We start from the raw sequence: 24,818 nt of genomic DNA, 5'->3' as shown, positions 1-24,818 counted from the left end.
GAGCCTCCAATCTCATAATTAAGGAACAAAGTAAACATTCACGCCACAACTCGTAGTTAAAAAAGCATGGATTAAAGGAATTAGTAACTAAACAAGTATTTAAATAAGCAATGACTACTATAAAAGGTAATTACTTTTAATGTTTTTTGGGTGTAAGACAGGTATCCTCTTTCAGAGGCAATCTTGTTCGAGCTGAGAACATCCACATCATGGTGAGCTAACTCTCCCAACGGAGGTTTTTTCCATCCACAAATTACTTTTATATAATTATCGATTGGAGAATTTTAAGTACTAATTAAAAAATTAATAATATGCTTTGATAGAAAAATATTTTAAAAAATAACAATTAATTATAAATTTTATTAATCTCACTAAGAAAGTTAACATCATCGCAATGTGGATGTTTCGAGTACGAGTACAATTACTTTCTATGGAGGATACTTGTGGTCGAAAGAAAAAAAAGTTATTAATCCTTGATTAATTTTCTTAATATAAAAACTTATGACATCTGTCATGTACAACAAAACACTTAAACACATATGACTTCATAAGATTAATTAATAGGGAATCATATCAAATTTAATAGGCAGAAGTGAATGTCTAACTCACTCACCTCTCAAAAAATATAGTAGCTAGTTTGGTGACAATATACATAGATCATTATAAGTATGGTCTTATAGTATTTAACATATTCTCTCACACAATATATAATTGTTTAAGCTTAAGGTGACAATATTCAAAAGAAGTCGGCTTAAGAAAAGTCACTAAGAGGGGTAGGAAAAAATGAAGGTTTCAGGGTGTTGAATTTGATGTCGTAGAAACATTTGGTGTGTCTGGCACTGCGTTTGGTAGGGCGGATCTTATGGGTATGTCGTCTTCGCAGTCTCAAGATTGTGTTTATGAGTTTGCTCGTGAGATGTGGACGATTGGTAAAAAGTTAGGTCTTATTTAGGAAGGTTCTGATGAGGAGGCCATTGAGGCGTGTATGCAGCATCTTAAACGTACCCACCTAATAAGTATGGGTCCCCTTAAGACTTTTAGTTCTTTGTGGTTTGGGTCATTTTACTTTCTTCTTGTTTCAGTGTTGCTTTTCGGGTTGTTTTAAGTTTAAGTTGATTTATTTTGGTTAGGTTTGAGTTTTTTATGTTTTATTGTATTGGTTTTTGCTTAGAGGGATACAAAGGCATTAATTTCTAGGGGATATTGTACTCTTTTTCCTTCACTAAGTTTTATTCTAGTGGATTTTTCATATGAAGGTTTTAATGATGCAAGTTCCCTAGGTGTGGTTTTCAAGGTGGTTTTGTTTGGTTGAGTTTTGTTGATTTGTATTATTTGTGAGAGTGTTGTTCACTTGTTCTCACAAAATTTACTTATCCAATAGTTTATATTTTTGCTGTAAAAAATGTTGATAATATTCATAGATCATTTCCTTGTATTAATTTCAACTTCTATCTAAATTAAGGAATACAATTAAGATCAAAATGTAAATTAAATTACTTAATAACTGCTTTGATATCAGATTGATAACCAAGTAAGTTGTTAGGTAAACCCTCATGTCGTGAATTTTATATGTAGGTGGACCAATTTTTCATAAATACAAGAAAAGCACTACCTGGACTAAATGCATTGTTTTGCTTCAAGACATGTACTATATGATCGTTGATGAGCATTATCCACATTGTTGATCACCCATTCTTCTGGCCGGTGGTTGGCTATGATGATAAGAAGCTGAGCAGAGATTCATGTTTCAAATTCAATTATATAATATCTTGTGAGATAAGGCTAGCTCTACAATGATCTTGTCTATGCAGTTCGCACCATTGATTATCATAATTCTAAAACTACAAAAGAATTCAAAGGCATGCACATTTTATTTTCTCACTTCACTAAAGCTTATTTCCCAACAGCTAAGGACCTCAACTATTTGTTTTAGGAAAAACTTTAATTAAATAGAAGGGTCAATAGTACAATTGCAACACCCAACAAGTGAGCATAATATCCTAATGTTACATAAGAAAACCTAAAAAAAAAAAACCAATTTAGGACGAACTAAATTGCTGCTACCCGAAGATCAATTGGGCAAGAGATCTTGGAATCGAATTGCTTTGGTACACTCAAAGATAATTACTCTCCAAGAAGCCCAATCCTAATAAACACCTTCAATGCACAAATAGCAAGATATACCCCAAGCAACATTGACAATGACCCAAATCTAGATCAAACACCAAATGACCAACGAGAATGGGCATCCGTAAGCTACCCGATAGTAGTCTCACTGTGGATAATGCTACTAATGATATATTGATGCTACTTTGGACCCAAACCTAGATCAAGCACCAAAATATATCATTAATGTATTTATTTATGTTGAGTGAGACTATGAGAGGAAAAGACCAACCAAAGTTCAGTCGCGTCTTACTGATTCTCACCGATTGACTTGTAAAACTGATCCTATGAAAAACTCAGCCCGATCAAGTGATTGAATTCCGATTCAATTGATCAGACCGGCTGACCCAAGCATAGTTTTAAAACTAGGATTATATAACTTGTGAAAGTTTTATCATGTACATATACATGCACTATTTGTTAAATAATGTATCATAGCCGCCACAAATTATATATGTACTTGCACGATAAAAACATTTCATTGAAATTTGGTCAATTGAACTTAACACTAATAACACATGTCCACACGAAGGTGAGGCCAGCCCTACAATTTTTTACCCATATATAATGCACATTGTGGCTGCGTACGCAAGCTGCATAGAGATTTTAGTTTAAAATTATAATCATAATTAAAATATTGAAAACAAACTTTTTTTTATGAAGTTAGCAAAATAAAAACATGTGCCAAAACAAAGGCAAGTACACTTACTTGCTTTATTTGTCAATGGGGATACATGAACATCTAAATAGTGTATATCACATCCAAATACTTTATTTAGTGGCGGTTTTTAAGAACCACAAAGTGACAAGCTTGATAAAATATGTTTTTCTGGCGATTTTAGATCGTCACAACGTAGTTGTTGCGGGTGATTTATATTAGAGTGGTTCATCAAATTTTTCATTTATTTGTTGGAACCAATTAAAGTTTTTATAATTATTTAATAATGTTACTCAAATTAAATTAGAATTTCCCCTACGTTAGAGACTTTCTTGCATAGCAGGCAAGTAGTTAGGGGTGGAAATAAGTTGGATTGAGTTTTGCATAAATATGTTTAACCTGCTAAAAAAATTGAGGCTTAAGTCTAATATGCTACTTGTGATAGTTAATTTTTTTTTTTTGCGTCTGGCCTAGTCTATTTGAGTCTCATTCACAGAATAATAGAAGGTGTGACAGGGGCTTATGAGAAGTTCTCCCATTGTTTGAGATATTTTAAAGGGGAGAGTTTGAGAATTTAAAAAAACCCTCCAAAACCCCTTTAAGTCTCTACTTCAGTTGTTCTAGTTGTTCTGTGGAATTCTCTCTAATTGGGGGTTTAGAGGAATTGGGAGGAGTTTGGGGAATTTTAAAAAAATCCTCCAAAACCCCTCTAAGGATATACTTCATTGTTTGTGGAAATCTCTCTAATTGGGGGCTTTGGAGGAATTTGAAACCTACAAACAAGTTAAGGGCTTACCCCCTCTTCTTTCCCCTCAAAGCTCACAAACACACTTTTAAGAAAAACCTTTCAATAACGTCATGATTGTTATTCTCGTTCATAATTACTGTTTAATGTAATATACATTAAATCAAGACATATTAATAATAAATTTTAAAATCAATATTTTAATAGTAACTAGAAGTGTTTACAAAATTGGACCGATCATTGGACAAATAATACTGTAAAAATATAATACTGGTTTACGATTCAATGGTTAAACATAAGTTGAACCGTAGTTAAACTATAATAATTAAATATATATTGAAATATTATATAGTATGTTGAATAATTTATTAATATAAAATGTTAAGAAATTAACTCAAGTTAAAATTTAAATTAACGTAAAAATGATCAAGGTTTATATTTTATAAGTTAGAAAGGAATAAAAAAAGATAAAAAGAAAATAACTCATGTATGTGGTGGTATTCAAACTCTGCATTAGAAATTTATTTGTATTAAATTTTAATAAAATATAAATTTTCTGATTTTTTTTATAGAAAATTAGAAAACATGACCCGTTCGAAGGGGGTGAAGACGTTTTGGGTTGTGTTGCTCTCTGTTTGGGTTGGCTAATAGGAAAATTTCGAACATATGATTGCGCTCAATGGTTATATTAGGCGTTTAGAGAGAGAAAAATAAATGTTATTTTAATCATAAGGCTTGGTTGCTTATAGAAAATCCAAACCATATGTTTAAGTTCATTCAGTTTCAAAAAAAAGTTCATTGGAGTGCAACATAGACTTGTTTCAATGAGTAAAAAAAAATAACATCAATTTGCTTAGTGATAAGAATCTCCTATGCTACTAGCGTTGAAGATGATCTTAGAGAGATCCTCTACTAAATTTTGAAACAGTTATTACTCTTTCCCATATAACTCATGTATTTACTAAACTTTTATAATTTTAAATTTTAATTACTAGTAACTAATTATCTTCAACAATAGTCAATACATTAATAAACATAGTTGTTCTGGAACAAAATCTCACTTCATTAATATGTGTTAAATTTAATCTGATAGATTCTAATTTTTAAATTAATACTTCGAGATAACTTGAAATCACTTCTATTTAGAGAAATGCAAAACCAAATATGCACAAAATTAGAGAGCATATGAGAGCTTTATTTGGTTGCATAAAGTTTTTTTTTTTTTTTAAAAGTAGTTGCATAAAGTTATTTTCACAATTGACAATTATGACACTAATTCTTTTAGAATTCTGAAATCATATTAGGTAAGTATATCTCTCTGAACAAATTATTTTTCATATACACCGCTCAACAATCAAAGCCTAAAACTAAATGTTCAATATGTTCTCTTAGGGCCTGTTTGGGGTAGCGTTTCAGACCCCAAACGTGCGTTGCGTTCCGGAGAACGTGATTTACCAGTTTGCTGCAAGTGTTTGGTTTAGCGTTTTTGTCAACGCACCAACGCAGATCCGGGCCAAAACAGCGTTGAACAAGAAGCGATAAATTAGAACGGCAGCGTCCAACGTTCTCGTTTGACCGTTGAAGAATTAAAGGTAAGCCATAATTTTGAAGTTTTGGCTTTCAACAACTCAGATCTACTGCATTTCTTTGCTCTGTCTTTGGTGCCTCTGTTTCTGGGTTTGAATTGGGTTTGAAGAGCATGGTAGCTAAATCGTACTTTCCCTTTCATGCTCAAGTTTGTTGTTGAACATGCCTTTGTGGGACTGGAACTGTGCACCTGCGAGCTGCAACTAGTTACAAGGGAGAAGAAACCAGGAAAATAGCCAACGAAGAAGAAAGAGGAGATGCAAGTCTCCTAGTCTAAAGCCAAATTGAAATAAAATTTGGTGCCCTTTTTACTTTATTTATTTCATTTTTAATTTTATATTTAGTAATGAAAACTATCTCATAATAAATAACTGTAGCTTATCTTTTTATTATACATAATTTATTTAAATTATATAAATATAATCATTAATTTATTATAAATATAAAATTTGTAATTTATGTTTTTTAAATTATAGTCTTAAACGTGATTTTGATTATATGCTCCAAACAATACTCATTTTTTTAAAATTGCGTTTGTTACAAATCATCCAAACATAAATCACGTTTATTCAAACACAATTGTACTCAAAATCATTTCAACAAAGTCACGTTAATTTAAACACCACGTTTCTAACGAGATGCCAAACAAGCACTTAGGGCCTGTTTGGATTGGCGTTGGAGAGGCCAAACGTGCGTTGCGTTGCCATAAACACCGTTTTGCAGTTTCGCCAAGCCGTTTGCGTTTTCCTTAACGCGTTAACGCTGTTTTGCATCAAAATCACGTTTTTTTGGAATCTAAAAATTCGAGCGTTGGCGTTGGGCGTTCAGCGTTGATGAGTGAAAATACTCACCTCAATTAATATCATCCAAACGGTATTCATTATTTTAAAATCACGTTTGTTACAAATCATCCAAACATAAATCACGTTTGCTCAAACACAATTTTACTTAAAATCATTTTAACAAAATCACGTTAATTCAAACATCAGTTTCTAACGGGATGCTAAACAGGCACTTAGAGTATCTTGTTTGTTGATTGAACATATGAGAGCTACTAGAGTAAAAAACCTTTGACATAAAGGTCATTGTTGAGGTTATGAAGTGCAATTTGAAGCATGGTGTGAAATGTCTTCTGACTCTGCAGTTTGTCTGCTACGTTCACCCTTCACTCGAGTCATCATGGTAAGAACAAGACACGTGTACCATCAAGACAGCTGAGTGAGAGAGAGAGAGCAGTCACATGCAGTTAAAACCACCACAAACGCCACGTGTCCTAATCTGAACCCGTTTTCAAGGAATGCCCATAAACAACAACATTAACCTAACAACAACAACAACTACAACTTTTATCACTGCCCATGTTACATGCTCCCATTGACTCACTCTCTCTACTTTCTCTCTCTAGCACCACCTCTTTCTCTCTCTAGCATGCTTGTGTGGACCTCTGCTTTGCTGGCTCTGAGTTCACCACTGTTGGGCTTTTATGTGGCTTGTCTGCTGAGCTGAGAAGAAAGGAAAAGGAAAGAAAGGCTCTTTCTTCTTTCAGTTTTTGCCTAATCTATATCATCAAAACAGCAACAAATCTTTCACATTTTTGAAGGGAGAGAAAAAGCAAACAAAACAAAACAACTAACTCCAATTTCCATGTTCAGTTCTAGATCCATAGATCCATAGATTTGGTTTCACCACACACTCTTCACTTCCCTCTTGTTTCCAGATCATTCTCTTTTATTTTTTTCAACTGGGTCATCACCATCATCATCATCATCCAAGTCCAACTTAGCTTCTTCCAATTGTTGGGTGAGATCTCTATCTCTGTCCTTTTTTTCCTAGTTCTTATTGGTTTTGATATACAACATCATGTATACGTATGCTTGGTACAAAAAAGCTAGCTTTTTGAGATGGGGGGTTTCAATTTTTCAGTGTCAGTGTGTGAAATTTTCAATGAGCTGACCTAAGCTTGTCGGAGGAAAAAGTTAGTTTGACTTCTTCTTCTTCTTCTGAAAATCAAGAGAAAAAAAGTATATATTTTTACCTCTCTCTCTCTCTCTGTAGTTTTCTTTAGGTAGGGGGCTTTACTTGGTCATGGTTCTTGTTGTGATTTAAAAAGCAACAAGGACAAAGAGTTTTGATTGGAGAAGCTGATTTCTGATTTTCTATTTCTGGGTATAGTTCATCCATTAGAAAACGGTAATAGGTGGTTTGTTTTATTGGAAAAAATTGAACTTTACTTTGGTGTTGTAATCAATAGTTCATTCATGCTGTTGTAGTTTGTGCTTTTGGCTTGTTTGGATTGAAATATTTTTGCCCAAAATCAAATCAATTCTGAAACCAGAAGCTAGTCACATAAGCTTCTTCCCAGAATTGATTCTAGCAGTAGAATTAATTATAATATAATTCTCAAACATGCACTTTGTAGTGGATTAATCATTGTGTTGATTGGTGTGGTACAGGACTATTATATCCATTTGTGACTGAGAAATTCTTGTGGTGAAGTTGTTCTTGGCTGGCTGATAGATGTGGAAATTTGTGAAGGTTGTGGAGTGAGATGAGGGATGTTACCAGAGTTGATGAACTTTCTGACGGCGTGCTTTCAACCGCGTTTGGATCGATATGCACGCAGTGGTTCAGATGCTGGAGGTAAACAAGATGGGCTCTTGTGGTACAAGGACTCGGGGAAGCACTTGAATGGCGAGTTTTCAATGGCTGTGGTCCAAGCCAACAACTTGCTGGAGGATCAGAGCTATCTTGAATCAGGTAGCTTGAGCACCAGTGATTCTGGGCCTTATGGCACTTTTGTTGGTGTCTATGATGGGCATGGAGGGCCTGAGACATCGCGTTATATCAATGAACACCTAGTTCGCCATCTCAAGAGTAAGTGACATCAAGACGAGTGAATTGAATTCAATTTTTTTTTGCTTTCTTGGGATAGATTGTACTTGTTAATTTGTTGTATTTCTCTCTACCTCGAGTACCTTCCAATTCTAAGAATATGTGGTTAAAATTTGTTTTTGACTCTGACCAAAAACATAAAGGGAACTATGGAGTGTTGGAAAAATTTGCTAGCTTTTGTGCATCTGGTAAATACCAGAAGGAGCTGTTTAATCTTGGGGAGTGTTCGGAAATAAGCAGAGCTAGGATTGTACCCCGTGTGATGCACGACAAAACGGTTCTACTTGTTTAAATTGTTATTTTGACCACTATATGAAGAGTTTAATGATTATGCACTATCGTTGTAAAACATTTTTACACTGATAACTGAATGTCACGTATTCAAAAACAATTGCTTTCTTTTTTATTTTGATGAAATTAAAAACTTATATTCTGATTTGGGGACCCATTATTAGATGTCTGTGTAAAAAATGTTTACACTCACAGTCAATTACCATTAAATCCCTACATAACTGTGTGTTAATCAATTTAATACACACACACACACATATATAAATATTACATTTAACATCCATATATAAGCTTGTTTTAGTGTTTTAGTGTTAAACATACTTGGATTCAAACTGGATACATGGAGGCCCACAATCTAATCTAATTTCAATAAACTGGGCCAATGTTAGTTGTGCCAAACAAAAAAAAAAGAGGCATTCTGAAATGAACAGTGAAAACAGTAAACTTTGAAACTGGCAAATTATATGTAGGAGATAAAACTCTTTGAGAACAGCTTGTGAATTAATCTATTTCTTGTTGTTTGCCTGTTTATCAAAGAGACGAGATTTTTGACTTGTGAACCGAAATATATGTCAATAAGGGATTTTTCCCCATTCTTTCTTTTGTTTCTGTTCCTAGCTGAATAAATTGTTAGAGCCATCACAAGTGACTTGGTAAAGTTTGTTTCTTTCGTGTCAAGATATGTGGCAAAGGGATGGTTTATATTCGTTTTACATTTTTTCCCTCAATCATCATATCAATTATGCATCAATCATAGAGTAAAAAGTTAAAGATATATCATATATGCTGAGTTGAAACTACATAAATTGTGATTTCACTTTTCAATACCTCGTTTGTTGCATGTATGTCAGTCAAATTTAGCCGTCTTTTGAATTGTTGTTCTATGCATGATTGTCAATTAAAAGTGTTCATGCTCAGGGTTTGCTGCAGAACAACAGTCAATGTCGGTGGATGTAATTCGGAAGGCAATCCAAGCAACAGAAGATGGATTTATGTCACTTGTTGCCAAACAGTGGTCAATGAAACCACAAATTGCAGCTGTTGGATCATGCTGTCTTATTGGCGTGATTTGTAATGGAACACTGTACATCGCAAATCTTGGCGATTCCCGGGCTGTTCTGGGAAGAGCGGTCAAGGCAACTGGGGAGGTTTTAGCGATGCAATTGTCAGCAGAGCATAATGCAGCAATAGAGTCTGTAAGACATGAGCTGCAATCTTTGCATCCTGATGATTCAAACATTGTTGTTTTGAAGCATAATGTATGGCGCGTGAAGGGCCTAATACAAGTAAGTCAGATATAGTTCTATAATTAAGAAATCAGTTGTAATTCTGCCAGAAATTGTTTGTCTAACTGCTCCAAACTCATGTGGACACTTTATCCTTTAACTCTAATAACATCGCATCCTCATAGCGTCTTAAAATTTTAAATTTCAGTGTTGGATCATGGATGTATATAGTTCAGTTTTAAGAATGTAATATTATGTTTATCTTTAAGAAAAAGAATGTAACATTCAGATGTAAGAATGACTTAATACTATAGTTAATACTTAATAGTTAATAGTATAGGTACAATGCTCATGTAAAAAGGGTAGGGAATGGAGTGCACTAGTGCAGGCTGACTGGGTGAGGGAGGAGCATGAGAGAGTTAGAGGACAGAAAAAACCTTGGGGTCAAGTTTATTTGTAGAAGGTCCTGATTATATCTCTAAACTTCATTGCAATTTTTTATGCAATATATTTTAATTGCATTAATGTTATAGTTAATTAATGATGTCTTATGCCTTCATATTACCAGAAAACTTCATTTGCTTAGAATAGTGAAGAACCATGACATAATTTGTGCTTAATTTATTTTGTATCTCTAGATGCTGTGTTAAATGTTGTGAAGTTTTTCTTACAATTTAATTTAAAACTTCCGAACTCCCGAAGTTATAAATGTAGAAAGATTCAAATTCCCTCAATTTCACGTAATTCTGTGCTAACAACTTCTTTTGCTTGTAATTTAATTTGATAAAACTTCAATTTAATGCAGTTGAATGGTCATATTTAGTTGTCCATTATATGCAGTCAAAGCTTGCAAATATTGCTTTTTTATCTATTCCTTTCATGAAACTTGGACCTTAAGATTATGACATCGAGTTCTTTTGTTGATCCTTACTCATAATCCTTCTCTTTAGCTTTATAAACATTGCAACTTTTTTTTTTTGAATGTCAGAACTTCTTAAATCTCTTCATACCTCTCTGTCTATCTACAGTCTACTCTACCCACTTATCCATGTTAGAGCATTTGAACTTTTACAGAATGAAAAATCAGCTTTAGTTGTCATGTTGTGTCTTGTCAGCACCAACATATCCTTACTAGGAGCATCCCCCTTTTTTTGTTGCATGAATTAACATCTAAAACCTTTTGGTGTTTCAGATCTCTAGATCTATTGGTGATGTATATCTTAAAAAGGCCGAGTTCAATAGAGAACCACTATATGCTAAGTTTAGACTTCGTGAGCCGATCAAGAGGCCGATATTGAGCTCAGAACCAGCAATATCAGTGCACCAGTTGCAGCCACATGATCAGTTTATTATATTTGCATCTGATGGATTGTGGGAGCACTTTACCAATCAAGATGCTGTTGATATAGTTCAAAATCATCCCCACAATGTAAGATATATATATTTTCATACACCTTACTAGATGCTTTATATGCTGGTGAAATTGACATACTGTTGAATGCGATCATGGTTTATTGCATCTATGTGTCACAGATGTGCTTATTCAGAAATTGTTTTCTTCCTTTCTTTTTTGGGGTTGTATTAGGGCTGGAAACCCCTAACAGCCAAACAGGGACGTAGATGTCATTTTCTGAATTAAAATAACTATTATTAAATCTGGAGTGGTATTAGTACAAATCCCTTCCTGGCTGTTGTGTTATTAGAATCTTAGCCTTCCCTTGACTTAGATAACTCCTGCACAATAAATAATCTGTTCTTAAATTGGAGAACTATTTGCTGATGTTAAACTTTTAATGCAATTGACCTAAAGCTATGCAACAACTATTAGATAACATTAATGCTTAAGTGTATATTTCGGAACGTTACCTTAAAGTAGATTCATGTTTTATAAATGAACCTGTTGAATATCTATTAAGATTTAGTTTATAATTAGTCTTGTCTCATTGAGATATAGTTTAGATTTGTTTCTCTATCTTAGATTAGTATATCTTAGATTAGTATCTATTTAAATAGAGATGATATCTATTTAAATAGAGATAGGTTTAGATAGATTTAATTTCTTTTTATCTCTTTGTTAGTCTATATATATTGTAGTTTTCAGTCAAGTATTAATCAATGAAATACAAGTATTATTTTATCAAATTCAAGTTGGTATCAGAGCAAGTTTCGATCCTACCGCTGTGAGGGGGCTCCTCCCCATGAGCCCCCTCATGGTGACTTTCCAAATCTCTTTGGATTTAATTTTCCTTGTACTTCGCTTCCGCGCTTGTTAGTTCTAGCCGTTTTCTTACGGCTTTGTTTCTTTCTGATCATGGTTCCCTTTCTCTTGGAACCCTAGTGATCCTTGTCACGTTCTTGACAGTCATTATTGACGTTCAACACTGTCAACACTGTCAACGTCTTTCCACCGCCGTTTTCCGAAGTTGCTCAGAACGGATCAGAGAATCCTCCATCTTTTCCGCCGCCTGTATCTTGAACAAGGTTGGTCCTTGAGCGGGCGATACTCATTGGTTAGTGAACAAGTAATGGAATACGAATTGTTAGTATGGCGTGGTCAATGGCTGGTATTATTTTAATGGAAGCAAGCTGCAGAGTTTGATTAAAGTCTCCCGTGGTGCAGCACCTTTGAATGCAGCGGTTATTTATTACTTTGTCCAAACTTTCCCTAATGTTGATTTCATACAAGATACGTGAATAATGAGGAAGCCACAATTTCAACAATAGATAAAGATGGTTATTGGAGATGTTGTTTATTTCGATCAGGATGAGTATATACATATATCTGATCGCTATCTGATCGCTTGAAAGGTATTATCAAATACAAAGGCTTTCAGATTGCTCCTGCTGATTTAGAAGTTGTGTTAATTTTGCATCCTGAAGTAGTTGATGTTGCTGTTACAACTACCATGGATGAAGAAACTAAAGAGATACAAGGTGGCTCTTTGGTCCAGTCAAATTCTCAAATAGTGTGTTGGGTTACTCCGGTAATATTTCTTCTGTTGAATGGATGTATGCATCTGATGTGCACTGCAACTCTTTCTTAGAGTCTAATATTGAGGCTACTATTGTTTGAAAGGGCAAAGTCTTTACCTACTCGTTGGGAGTAGGCGGTGAAGGGAAATTTCAAGTCTCTACAATTTCTGATTACCACATTGCATTGTGTGCTCCGTTTGTGTGTGAATTTCTCTCTCCGGCAGCAACGATTTCTCGAGTTAATTATATTTGTTACAAGCTATGCATATGATATATATGCTCTAGCTTGAGGGTAAGTGTTGTGTGAATTTCTCTCTCCGGCAGCAGCGGCTTCTCGAGTTAATAATATTTGTTACAAGCTATGCATATGATATATATGATCTAGCTTGAGGGGGGAAAGTGTTAGATATTGTTAAATATCTTAGAGACTACAGTCAGCCACCGCCGCCGGATTCCAAGCCATGCGCCTCCCATCTCTCTGCGTGTGAAGTCCACGCGCCTCTATCTCCGCTGCTTTGTTCTCGCTGGTTCTCTTTGTGTATCAGCCAGGTTGCGCCGCTCTCTCCGCTGCTTTGTTCTCGCTGGTCCTCTTTGTGTATCAGCCAGGTTTGGTTTTAAGGATCCTCTGTTTTGACGTGTGTTGTGCCATCTCTCATTGTTGGCCAAGTTTGGTTTGGTTTGGTTTGGTTTGGTTTGGTTTGGTTTGGTTTGGTTTGGTTTAGTTTGGTTTGGTTTGGTTTAGAGTTTTAACTCTGTTTTGACGCTCAGATCCGCATTGGTTTTTGAGACTTGAGTTGTTGTTTGCGTCTCATTGTTCGAGATGCTCTTATTATATTGATCTTGGCTGATTTTATGCAATTTGGTTTTAAAGGTGACAATGTCACCTTCGTTTGTTTTGTCTCGATTGTTTGGTTTTCTAGTTGTTTGGTTTTCTGGTTTTAGGGCTTCAGCTGCGGGTTGCGCTGGCCCACTCTCTAATGTTTGAGAGTTGTCTGTGTCAAAGTTGACACCATTGTTTGTCTTAGAAGCCATCAATCGATCGACCTCAAGTGTGTTTTATTTCTGTGTGGTTGTTGTTGGGGAGTTGTTGCTTCAGCCTTTGTTTTCTGGCGTATTGTTGCTGGTTTTTCGCCCTTATTTGCTGGCTCAGCTACCCTACGACACTTCAGAAGAATTGGTTTTTGTCTTGCATCAATTTCAGCCAGATCAAGTATGAGAAGTTATCTCTTGCCTGCCCGTGAATTTTGCAGAAGTTCGAAAGATTATTCAATTTGAAGTATGAGAAGTTGTCTTTTGCCGCCATGGATTTACTAGAAGTTTAAAAAGTTATTCAATTCAGAGATTCGCCAAGACCGTCATTGTTAAGGGATATCTATTAAGATAATTTTCTTTTTGGGTTTGATTTGTTACAAGCTTAAAGCTAAGTAAGCTTTAGCTTGAGGGGGAGTGTTGAATATCTATTAAGATTTAGTTTATAATTAGTCTTGTCTCATTGAGATATAGTTTAGATTTGTTTCTCTATCTTAGATTAGTATATCTTAGATTAGTATCTATTTAAAGAGAGATGATATCTATTTAAATAGAGATAGGTTTAGATAGATTTAATTTCTTTTTATCTCTTTGTTAGTCTATATATATTGTAGTTTTCAGTCAAGTATTAATCAATGAAATACAAGTATTATTTTATCAAATTCAAGTGAACCCAAAATGCTGGATTCATGTTTTTGTCCTTTTTCCTCATTGGAAACCATGAGCTCACATTCCCAAACATGAAACGGAGTGAAGCGTGGGGCGGAATGGCAATCCAAACGTGTCATAATTTGCTTTATGATGTGCTGTCTAAAATATTTATCCAGATTTATGCATGACTTGGGAGCAACTTAAAGCTATCTCTTTGGGATTAGATAAGTTCCTTAATCATTGCAGACAACACTCACGATAAAGAATGAATATATGGTTTATCTTGTGTCTTTTTCTCAGGGAATTGCAAAGAGGCTGGTGAAAATGGCCCTTCAGGAAGCAGCAAAGAAGAGAGAAATGAGATATTCTGACCTGAAAAAAATTGACCGCGGGGTTCGTCGGCATTTCCACGATGATATCACAGTGATTGTTGTGTTTCTTGACTCCAATCTTGTGAGCAGGGCAAGCTCTGGCAAGTTTACCAATATCTCTGTTAGAGGGGCTGGCATCAACCTGCCCCCTAACATACTGGCACCTTGTACTACACCAACAGAGGCTGGTTCTACCTAAGTCTTCAAGTTGTATCTTTACTTTTTTGTCTTTCTTGTATGATTTTCTTGTGTGAATACCAGGTACCTTCAAATAGAGACAATGAGAGGAGGAGCACTCCAATTCTTTAAATGTGAACTGTAACTTTCTAGAATACTAATACTCATGTTCAGGTTCTTTCCCACAAATTGAAAGAACAGAAGAGATATTCTGATGACCATTATAAAAGTTGCCTTGGCACCTTTTTACCATGTTCACCATTTTCCCTTTTTGTTTTGGTAACCTTGTCTTGGTTGTGTATGATTTGAGTTTCAATGTAAACCATGATCTGTGTTATTTGCATGTAATTAGGAAGTTCTTTTGAGCTGTATATATATCATGTTACTTACTGAATTTTTCTCCAGAATTGACTTTGCCTTTAAAGTTAATTGTATAAGAATTTCCACACATTTTAATATTTCTTTGGTATATCCATTATGGGAGAGGTGCATCTGAGAGTAAGATCATTTTCAGAGGTAATGTGAAATTATTTATATGAATGATATATTTAGGTGATGCTATAGATACCACAAATTGCGTAAATCAATTGGTTTGGAGTTGTTTCAGTTCAAATAGAGGTCTCTAGTTTGAGTTATAGATTTAGGAAACCTGCAGTATTTTTGGGGGTGAGAGATATTTCACCATGAATCCATCCCCAAGAATCACTTCCAAGTTAATCCATTAACTCATTATTAACACAACCATGCTCTTATTGCTCTATGAATGTTACCCTACTTAAAGAAACACTACATGCCAAGCTTTAAAGTTTGGTTCAATCACATTTCCGTAATGAATTGAAAACTTGAAATCAGATAATTAAAAATAAATGTTCAAGTCTGAACAAAACATACATTTTATAATTCAATAGCTAATTTCATATCCTATTTAAGTTGTAGAAGTGAAAATCACATAGGAAAGACTTGAAGTTTTCTATTTTTCTGTTTTTATCTTAAACACTTCCTATGAATCATTGAACTACAAAACAATTTTGTTCATCATTTTAGCACTACAATTTCTAGCCATATGACCACGAACCCATCACACATTTGGTGAAAGTGAAAAAGGAAGCAAATATGAAACAACTAAACCTTAACAAAAGGACTTTTCCGATCTACTCCGAAAAAAAAAATCTTCATAAAAGGAACTCACTAATAGTTGTTGATTCGTAGAATCAACAATTTGAACTTGTAAGTGAAAATTTATTTGATGATTCAAGGAGGCTGCGATAACTTTTCGGCCTTGAGGAGCACCTAAAATTTAAACCTTCTTGGCATAGTCAAATATGCCATATGAACGTTGAAATTTGGAAACGTAGTAAACAATACACTTCCAACATTAAAGTAATTAGTTCTGTTCCAATAAGTAACTTCATTTTCATAGTGATGAAAGCTTGAGTATATCAAAGAGACTCCTGGAGTCACTATAAGTCTTTTTCTTATGTGGAGAGTAAGTATGAGTCGAACAACTTCAAGATGTAGAACTCCATAATTCTTTTCTTCACATTTCTTAATCAAATAAGGATCTATCTTCAGATCTACATATTGTTCAAAAGAAGTGGTTTAAGTTGACATTTACTTAGTTTAGTGATCTATATGAGCTCCTTTACTCTATATCGAGAGTTGAGATAATTTTTTCATTGACAATTTTATTAGAAATTGGGATGCATATACTCAACTACAAAAGTTAGCTCAAGACTTGAGGTTTGCACTACCCTTATAAAGATTATTTATGCTCTATCTCTAGTCAATGTGAGACTTCTAACACACCCCTCACGTCCAGGACTGAACAAATATGGGAGGTCTCCACAACAAACAAATCTAGGATACACTCTGATACCATATTAGAAATTGAGAGGACTATCCTCAAACACAAAAGTTAGCTCAAGAGTTGAGGTATAAAAACTACCTATGTTCTATCTCTAGTCAATGTGAGACTTCTAATAAAGATAAAGACCAAAAATATTGTAGGGATTAAGAATAGATGAGAAGATAGTTTTTATTTGGGCATCTTCATGGAACAAGATTTTCTATTTAAGAAGCTAAGGTATGTTAACAAGAGATAGGAATGTAGATTTTAGAGATATGGTTTACCGAACTACATCAAAGGGAATTAATTTGGTTGTCACTCATGGGTATGTAGGTTTCCTTCCTAATCACATTCAACATATTATTTTAACTTATACCCTCAAGAAAGAGAACATAAAAATTGTTCTGAGAGCGATTAGACTCTAATGATAGACACATTGACATTACACATCTAAAAATCATCCTTAATAATCTTTATTCCAATCATTATTTTAAAGAAAAAAAATATATCTAATAATAATCATAGCCTGTTTCTAATCCCAAAAAAACTAATTCACTTATCAACTTTGCAATCTAGAATTTTATTTTCAAATAATAAAAAACAACATTTTAACTATTATCTGTCCCTGACAAATAATTGTTATTTCCTTGATGGTTCCTGCATTTGTTTGGTCCAACCATTAGATCTGTGTCACGAACCCAACAACATCAACATCAACATCAACATCAACATCTCTCTCTTCTTCCTCAGATCAATCACACACAGGTACGCAGTTACGCACGCACGTTCCTTAGATCAATCAATCAATCACATCCTATGTTACTGTCTTCAATCCTATAATCTTCTGTTTTTCTCCAAACCAAACACACCCTGATCACTGAAAATCAAGGGTCACTCACAAGTTTTGTTCACAACCCGTTTGGTTGGTTTCACCATTCCCTTTGTTGCGCCTTAATTCTTAGTGGGTATTTCACTTTTTGACTTGTAGATAGTTCTTGCTTCAAGTTCTCGAAATGGGTAAGGCTCAAAACGTTGTTGATGTTGAGGATGGAACCTTGGAGATTGGAATGGGTAAGTATCGTTTCCCTTTACCCTTTTCTTAGTTTTTTCATTTGGGGTTGTTGGTTTATACGTTAATGGTTGATGAATCGAATGACCATGCTTGGTGCTTGTTGTCATCATGGGGATAAAAAAATATTTGTTTGAAGGGTTATTGGATTGATCAGTTCTTGAAGTTGATTACTTGTTGAATTGTGTGTTTATGTTGCAGAGTACAGAACTGTGTCTGGAGTTGCTGGACCATTGGTTATTCTTGATAAAGTTAAGGTATTGGCCATGTCATATACTTTTCTCACTGCCATGCTTAGTTCATGCTCTAAAGCTGTGAATTTTTCTCAATGTTGAGAAGATTTTAACACTCAGTACCCTTTTATAAAACTGATGGATTAATGACAGTTTTTGTTGAAAATTAAATAGTATGGATAACTAATCATACTTGAATATGTCTCCTGATTTGAGTTGAAGGAGTACAGAGTACTTGGTCCACCGGGAGGACTGTAAAATGTTCTCTCAATGAGGATGTCCTGCTCCTGTATGGTATGACTAAATCTAATGCTGATTTACTGTATCAGGGACCAAAATTTCAAGAGATTGTTAATATTCGCTTAGGGGATGGTACCACTAGGCGTGGACAAGTTCTAGAAGTTGATGGTGAAAAAGCTGTTGTTCAGGTGAACCTGTAGTTGCATATATCATGAAATCTTTGAGATGAATCGATGATGATGTCTTGATTTTCATTTTTCAAACATAACCAAAATATTGTATATTCTACTGTTGTATCTCAATCTTTGGTAAGAAAAAGCCTTCAACTATTGTCTACTTTGTTCATGTAGTTGTATTGAGTTTAATAACAAATATTTCTGTCTGTGTAGTTTTATCATCTTCTCCTGCTATCACTAACAGTGGGCTTAAATATATTTACCTTTTTGTACCGTTGACCAGGTCTTTGAAGGTACATCTGGGATTGACAATAAATTTACTACTGTGCAATTTACTGGAGAGGTATGGAATGTTTTTTTGTTATATTCTTTTGTTGCGAAGTTATTTGTAAAATTATTTATGCAAATTTTATTGAGTTTTTCATGAATGTATCTTCTGATTGCTGACTTGGTCACAGGAATATTGTAAATTGTAATTCTAATTCTGAAGGTGTAGTACCTAAATAATGTGTTAACTTTTAGTTAGAGTTGTATCTTGCTGTTTGGGAGTAGTTAATAACTTAATATAGAATTGGGTTAATCCATGGCTAGTCTTTTAGTATGCTATCTTTTAAACCTTAACAATGAATAACAATCCTATCAGCATGTCTGAATTAGTTGAAAAAACGATACAGGGTGGCTTCATTAGTATCAAAATTTCTCTGTCTTATTGTTTATGTTCTTAGGTGTTAAAAACTCCAGTATCACTGGACATGCTTGGCCGCATATTTAATGGTTCAGGAAAACCTATTGATAATGGTCCGCCCATATTACCTGAGGCTTACTTGGACATATCAGGTATATAATTTCTTCCAGGGATATATAAATCTGTATGTTTTTTTTTGTTTTTTTTATTTATAATATTTTCCAATAATTCAGGAAGTTCCATCAACCCTAGTGAGAGAACCTATCCAGAGGAGATGATTCAGACAGGAATATCCACAATTGATGTCATGAATTCTATTGCTAGAGGTCAAAAGATCCCTCTATTCTCAGCTGCTGGACTCCCCCATAATGAAATTGCTGCTCAGATATGTCGTCAAGCTGGCTTAGTCAAGCGATTAGAGAAGTCTGATAATCTTCTTGAGGTATGGCTGTTATGTTAAATTAAATTTACTCTAATATGTTAAATGCTCCTGAATTATGAGTTTAGGTCATCATTTTCTGTATTAATACTTACCTGGTTAAGGCAAGTAGGGAGCTTGCGTCTATTCATTGCAAGTTTTCAGACTTGAACAGAAGTAGGCTTATTTGGGCGGCCTCTTGGCTATCTTGCTACCTGCTCATCCTGTTAATGCTCATTAGTCATTACACTTGCATCAGTTTTATTGAGGGTTTTAAGTGGGAGAGTTGTTATTTTTTGGTCGAATTTATTTCTAAGTACATCAAAATAATCCCTTAGTCAATAAAAATTAAGCACATTGCTTGTTTATACCTGAATTTACCAAGATTTTGTTGCTTGAATATCAGTATTATCACTCTTATAAAGTTTACATATGATGTCTGGAATGATGTCTGGAAACAGTTCTTTTGTAGATTATTAGTTACATCAACAAGTGAGGAATTTATAATGTTTACTCATTGTGAAATTTTTTATCAAGAATCAAACACTTAGTGCTTGCAATATACGAGCTACTGGTTCCATGAAAGTCAAACATGGGGGTTTTGAATCAGCTAATTTTCTGGTTGTCTACATGGGGCTTTAAAAACTCAGACTAAATTACAGTATTACTGTTACTTTACTTACACTTCCTTGAAAATTGAAAATCAATATCAAATGGGAAAGGGAGTTTATGATATTCGGTTCCTCAATAGCATGCCATGGAGGAGCTGACAATTTACATAATTAAATTGAAAAGGCCAAACTTTTTGTTCTACCGTTTACAGCAGATCTATTCGTTCTTATGTTGTTCCAATTAATAAATGATATTTTCTGTGTTTATTTATTTTAACTTACAAATTTTACACTTACTAAGATGAATGTGGTTTCTAACAAATTTTATCAATATGCAGGGTGGAGAAGACGACAACTTTGCCATTGTCTTTGCAGCTATGGGAGTTAACATGGAGACAGCACAGTTTTTTAAACGCGACTTTGAGGAGAATGGCTCGATGGAGAGAGTGACCCTTTTCCTTAATCTGGTAATGCTTACAGCCATTATGCAAGTGTTCTTTTATTCTCATCGTTGTTTTTTTCCTTAGTAATTTTTGTCCGTGTAGTTTAGAGGATAATAAAAAGTATGCCCCCCTGTCTAGTAATTATTATAACTTACAAAAAATATGAATTGATTTTTGTTGTACATTTTTCTTAGGAACTGTGGTGCCCCAGTTCATACATTCTGAAAAGGTCATTTTATCTTTAAATCTAAAATTTTGACATATATATGTAGTAGCGATATGTCAATGATTAATACAAAATTAATCTTTTGGCTCATTAAGCCCAACCAGTGGGAGAAGTTTGATAAAGATTTCAGGAAGTACCAACACGTTAGAAAGTTTGATTAATTATTTATCACCTTACATTTTTTTAAGGATATTATCGTGTTGTAAATATCAAATCTTGATTTCATCTCCTGCATGAACAAACTGATCCTTAGAATGTTTGTTCTCATGCTGCTGTGATTTTCGCAGGCAAACGATCCTACAATTGAGCGTATCATCACTCCTCGTATTGCTCTTACTACTGCTGAATATTTGGCATATGAATGTGGGAAGCATGTTCTTGTTATACTCACAGATATGAGCTCTTATGCTGATGCTCTTCGTGAGGTAATATGCCTTCTACTTTAATTGTCTGAAGGAGGAAGCAAAATGAAAGGAGAAATGAGAAACCTTTTGTCCTTTATTATTCTTGTGTAACTTTAATTTCTTCGTCTACAAGAAATGATGTAGGCTTGCATATGCTAGTTGCTTTTTCTTTTCATCGAGCATGAGAAGTAACTTCAAATTACTTAAAACTATGTCTCCAACTATTTGATTGTCAATGAGCCTTTGATAACTTTTGGATCCTGTAGGTATCTGCTGCTCGAGAAGAAGTACCCGGTAGACGTGGGTATCCTGGTTACATGTATACAGATCTGGCAACAATATATGAACGTGCTGGAAGAATTGAGGGGCGAAAAGGCTCTATTACACAGATTCCAATTCTAACCATGCCAAATGATGGTGATCAAATACTATTAAACTTTATCAGCTATCTTCCATGATGCACTCTTCATTATGACTAATCATCTTTCTCGAACTTTTTCGGTACAGATATTACGCATCCAACTCCTGATCTTACGGGATATATTACTGAGGGGCAGATATACATTGACAGGCAGTTGCATAACAGGCAGGTCGGTTATATATTAGAGCCTTTGGCTATTGCAAATATTGTACCAAATGCTGGGTTTGTTACCTGAATTATGTTCAAGAGAGAATTTAGTGCACAATGTTTCCCAAAATTGGATACTTGATATTACTTTAAGAACGGCCTCCACAGTTAAGTGTGAGAAAAGAAGGGGAGCCTTGGCGCAACGGTAAAGGGCTGTTGCCATGTGACTGAGGTCACAGGTTTAAGTCCTGGAAACAGCCTCTTGTGTAAGAAACAAGGTAAAGCTGCGTACAATAGACCATGTGGTCGGACCCTTCCCCAGACCCTGTGGTCGGACCCTTCCCCAGACCCTGCGCATAGCGGGAGCTGTAATGCACCGGGCTGCCCTTTTATTACTATAAGAGCGGTAAATTGTTTGATTTTTATTGAATGGAAGTTACATGAGAGCTTAGTTAGTCTTCCTCAACACATAAACTTTCTTTTTATCCTCTAGTGGCCTTAACAAATAATTAGAAATGATTTCGGTATATATTTCCATTGATACATTGAAAAGTAGAATGAAATGCTGTGACTTTTCCTTCACCTGTAAGATTATTAGAGATTTTTTTATGAAGTTTATCCATGCATTACTGCATAAAATTAAACCAGCCTTTTATTTCTGTGATCTACTCTGTTCTTGATGTATTTAAGTAGGTATCAATAAGTTTAAAGCCACTTGATAAATTTCTTACAAAATATTAGACTGAAACTTAATCTGAAATCCTTTTGTATTCACAGATATATCCACCAATCAATGTCCTTCCATCACTGTCTCGATTGATGAAGGTGAGATTAATCTTGTTTGCTTGATATCAAGACAATTGATAAAACATTTTGACTTTGTTTACTGCTGGATGGGTGAGATGTCCCTACCGCTTGATTCCACCCATCAAATCACCCAATAATCTAACTGAAATTCGTCAAAATTCGGACGATTTTTGCTGGTTAAAGTAACACTTTGCTTAGTAGAAAGTTAAATTATGGGGTTTATATTTTAGTGATGCATCACGGTTTCCTCTGCAGAGTGCCATCGGTGAGGGAATGACTCGAAGGGATCATTCTGACGTTTCCAATCAGGTCTGGTTTTGTTTGCTTACCATATTGCCATTTTTGTTTCCAAATGCAATCTCATTGGTGTTATTTTGTTTCTTTTCAGCTTTATGCAAATTATGCCATTGGAAAGGATGTCCAGGCAATGAAAGCTGTGGTTGGAGAAGAAGCACTTTCATCTGAGGACCTGGTCTCTACCATTGTTCTCTGTTTTTTTTTTTCAAATTGTGTTTGTCCTTTAACTCTGATAATAAACTACGTTCTTATTTTTCTTATTTACAGTTGTATCTGGAATTTTTGGACAAGTTTGAGAGGAAATTTGTCGCCCAAGGAGCTTATGATACCCGGAACATCTTCCAGTCACTTGATCTTGCATGGACTTTGCTCCGGATTTTCCCTCGTGAGCTTCTTCATCGTATTCCTGCCAAGACTCTTGATCAATACTACAGCCGTGATGCCGGTAACTGATGATATATATTGCAAGCTCATCCAAACCTTGATCACATGCTCAATCAGCTTGTAATGATCCTCTATTGATTCATTTCTTAGCTCTCTCACCAACCGTCCATATTTCTTCTATGTTACATATAATAAAGGTTGATTTGAGTGCCTCATATTTTTGTTTCCTCAGATATTTTGTTCTAGTGCCAATTCATTTTCTGGGGTGGTGGGAATTTTAGTTATTACCAACTTGGGATGGTGTTAATTGCATTGTGCATTTGTGGGATATTCAGTGCAGTTAATTTTTTCTTTTATTTCCCATATATGTTGCTTGTTTCAGTATCCTATTACCTTGTAATTTGATTTTATTCAGGATATTTATAAAGAGGACAGTGGTATGTAGAGGGCACTTTGATGTTTTTTGACTGTTCTATTAGTTCATTAAGTGAAATGATCTTAAATTTTGAGAAATGTATGTGCATTTATCATTGAGGTAAGGTAAGAAGCCTTATTCTTTTTGAAAGAGGAATATATTTATTGAATGAAAATGGCTTGAGACCGTAGGAAAAATAAAAAAGAGAAATATCCCAGATGATACAGATTCTATCTGAGAAGCATCCCAGATGATACAGATTCTATCAATTCCCATATAGGATGTTCTCTTCCACACCCAATCTTAGCTAGATAGTCAGCTTAAAATTAGCTTTTCTATAAATATGAACTACCCCCAAAAATCGACCTCTTGCATAATAATTTCATTCAGATTAAGATCATTTAACAGTTTTCAAGGCCTGTAAGATTTACAACCCACCAAACCAACTGGTAGAGAGGAATTAGTACTTTTAATTATTATGTTACTCAACTGTTTGCAGAAAATTAGCGCTGTCAAGTCCACTGGAAAAGTGAATTGACCACTGTGATCCACATATCCTCCACTATTCCACTAGGATAGGTGATAAACCTATCAGGAAGCAGGAGAGAAATGTAGAAATGTCTGGGGGTTGTGATTCGAGGGCATATGATTTGTGCTTTCTCCTAGATCTGTCAATGATATGCCAAAAGTGTGGCTTCATATTACAAATTTGGAGATGTCAAACGTGGATCCAGAAATTCGAAAGCAACTATTTCTTGCTTCTGAAAATGTGGATTGGGGCCAAACGTGGATCCTGAATAAGTTTTCCAAACACACACTATGTATGGTATTGTAAAACTACATGGATCTTTCAATTTATGGGGAAACTCTTTCCTAGAAATAGCAGAGCAATTCACATTGAGGCCCATCAACAAACCTTATTTCATAGTGTTATAAATCTTATGTTCACAAGTTACAAAGCGGTAACCACCCATGGTGTACCCTAGACACCCCCGTTTATAGCTACCATGCTTGCTCAGCTGACTCACTAAACAATATAAGAATGTATTTGCTAATGCCACCCCTCCATTTTCAAATATCATGTTTTCCCCCTTCTTCTCTCCTGAGTTTTGAGTCTACTTCTAATGGAACCCCATCAACTCATTCACATTTAAAGATAATTAAATCCAAGTTTACAATAATAATCAGAGTTGTTTTGTATATTGGCATCGTTTTGCTGGAGCAATGTTT

General features: G+C 34.8%; 2 protein-coding genes and 1 long non-coding RNA gene across 6 annotated transcripts; all 3 read left to right on the top strand.

The window, feature by feature from the left end:
• Positions 1-4,836: 4,836 nt before the first annotated feature.
• On the top strand, positions 4,837-5,527 carry LOC130732327 (uncharacterized). The gene is made up of 2 exons (XR_009017009.1): positions 4,837-5,161; positions 5,306-5,527. It is a non-coding gene; the product is annotated as an uncharacterized LOC130732327 (long non-coding RNA).
• A 971-nt stretch (positions 5,528-6,498) lies between these two features.
• Positions 6,499-15,024, top strand: LOC130728414 (probable protein phosphatase 2C 64). 3 transcript variants are annotated; one of them, XM_057579880.1, is made up of 5 exons: positions 6,499-6,956; positions 7,610-8,030; positions 9,270-9,625; positions 10,758-10,994; positions 14,519-15,024. In XM_057579880.1, exons 2-5 carry the CDS (start codon positions 7,712-7,714, stop codon positions 14,786-14,788), a joined length of 1,182 nt encoding a protein of 393 aa, XP_057435863.1. In that variant the 5' UTR covers positions 6,499-6,956; positions 7,610-7,711; the 3' UTR covers positions 14,789-15,024. The 3 variants fall into 3 exon arrangements, with proteins under 3 accessions (XP_057435863.1, XP_057435861.1, XP_057435862.1); XM_057579878.1 differs by having other exon boundaries at positions 6,501-6,956; positions 9,258-9,625; XM_057579879.1 differs by lacking the exon at positions 6,499-6,956 and adding an exon at positions 7,201-7,346 and having other exon boundaries at positions 9,258-9,625.
• Positions 15,025-17,212: 2,188 nt separating this feature from the next.
• LOC130728411 (V-type proton ATPase subunit B 2-like) lies at positions 17,213-23,686 on the top strand. Of its 2 annotated transcripts, XM_057579876.1 has the most exons (15): positions 17,213-17,377; positions 17,601-17,683; positions 17,883-17,938; positions 18,244-18,342; positions 18,614-18,673; positions 19,056-19,167; positions 19,249-19,457; positions 20,383-20,511; positions 21,001-21,138; positions 21,384-21,534; positions 21,625-21,707; positions 22,463-22,510; positions 22,748-22,801; positions 22,881-22,964; positions 23,057-23,686. In XM_057579876.1, the coding sequence occupies exons 2-15, from the start codon at positions 17,626-17,628 to the stop codon at positions 23,240-23,242; spliced, it is 1,467 nt and encodes a 488-aa protein (XP_057435859.1). In that variant the 5' UTR covers positions 17,213-17,377; positions 17,601-17,625; the 3' UTR covers positions 23,243-23,686. The 2 variants fall into 2 exon arrangements, with proteins under 2 accessions (XP_057435859.1, XP_057435860.1); XM_057579877.1 differs by lacking the exon at positions 17,213-17,377 and having other exon boundaries at positions 17,398-17,683.
• The last annotated feature ends 1,132 nt before the right edge of the window (positions 23,687-24,818 follow it).

Source organism: Lotus japonicus, chromosome 1 (genome assembly GCF_012489685.1).
Source record: "Lotus japonicus ecotype B-129 chromosome 1, LjGifu_v1.2".
NCBI classification, from domain to species: domain Eukaryota; kingdom Viridiplantae; phylum Streptophyta; class Magnoliopsida; order Fabales; family Fabaceae; genus Lotus; species Lotus japonicus.
The sequence above is the reverse complement of the archived record's forward strand: the minus strand, read 5'-3'. Positions and strand labels throughout refer to the sequence as shown.

What these genes read in the sequence shown, in the direction of transcription:
- LOC130728414 (XM_057579878.1), top strand. Translation starts at nt 7,712, where the DNA reads ATGTTACCAGAGTTGATGAACTTTCTGACGGCGTGCTTTCAACCGCGT. An exon ending in CCTAGTTCGCCATCTCAAGA is followed by an intron (nt 8,031 to 9,257) that starts GTAAGTGACATC and finishes GTTCATGCTCAG; the next exon opens with GGTTTGCTGCAGAACAACAG. An exon ending in GCGTGAAGGGCCTAATACAA is followed by an intron (nt 9,626 to 10,757) that starts GTAAGTCAGATA and finishes TTGGTGTTTCAG; the next exon opens with ATCTCTAGATCTATTGGTGA.
- LOC130728411 (XM_057579876.1), top strand. Translation starts at nt 17,626, where the DNA reads ATGGGTAAGGCTCAAAACGTTGTTGATGTTGAGGATGGAACCTTGGAG. An exon ending in AGTCTGATAATCTTCTTGAG is followed by an intron (nt 19,458 to 20,382) that starts GTATGGCTGTTA and finishes ATCAATATGCAG; the next exon opens with GGTGGAGAAGACGACAACTT. An exon ending in TCTAACCATGCCAAATGATG is followed by an intron (nt 21,535 to 21,624) that starts GTGATCAAATAC and finishes TTTTCGGTACAG; the next exon opens with ATATTACGCATCCAACTCCT.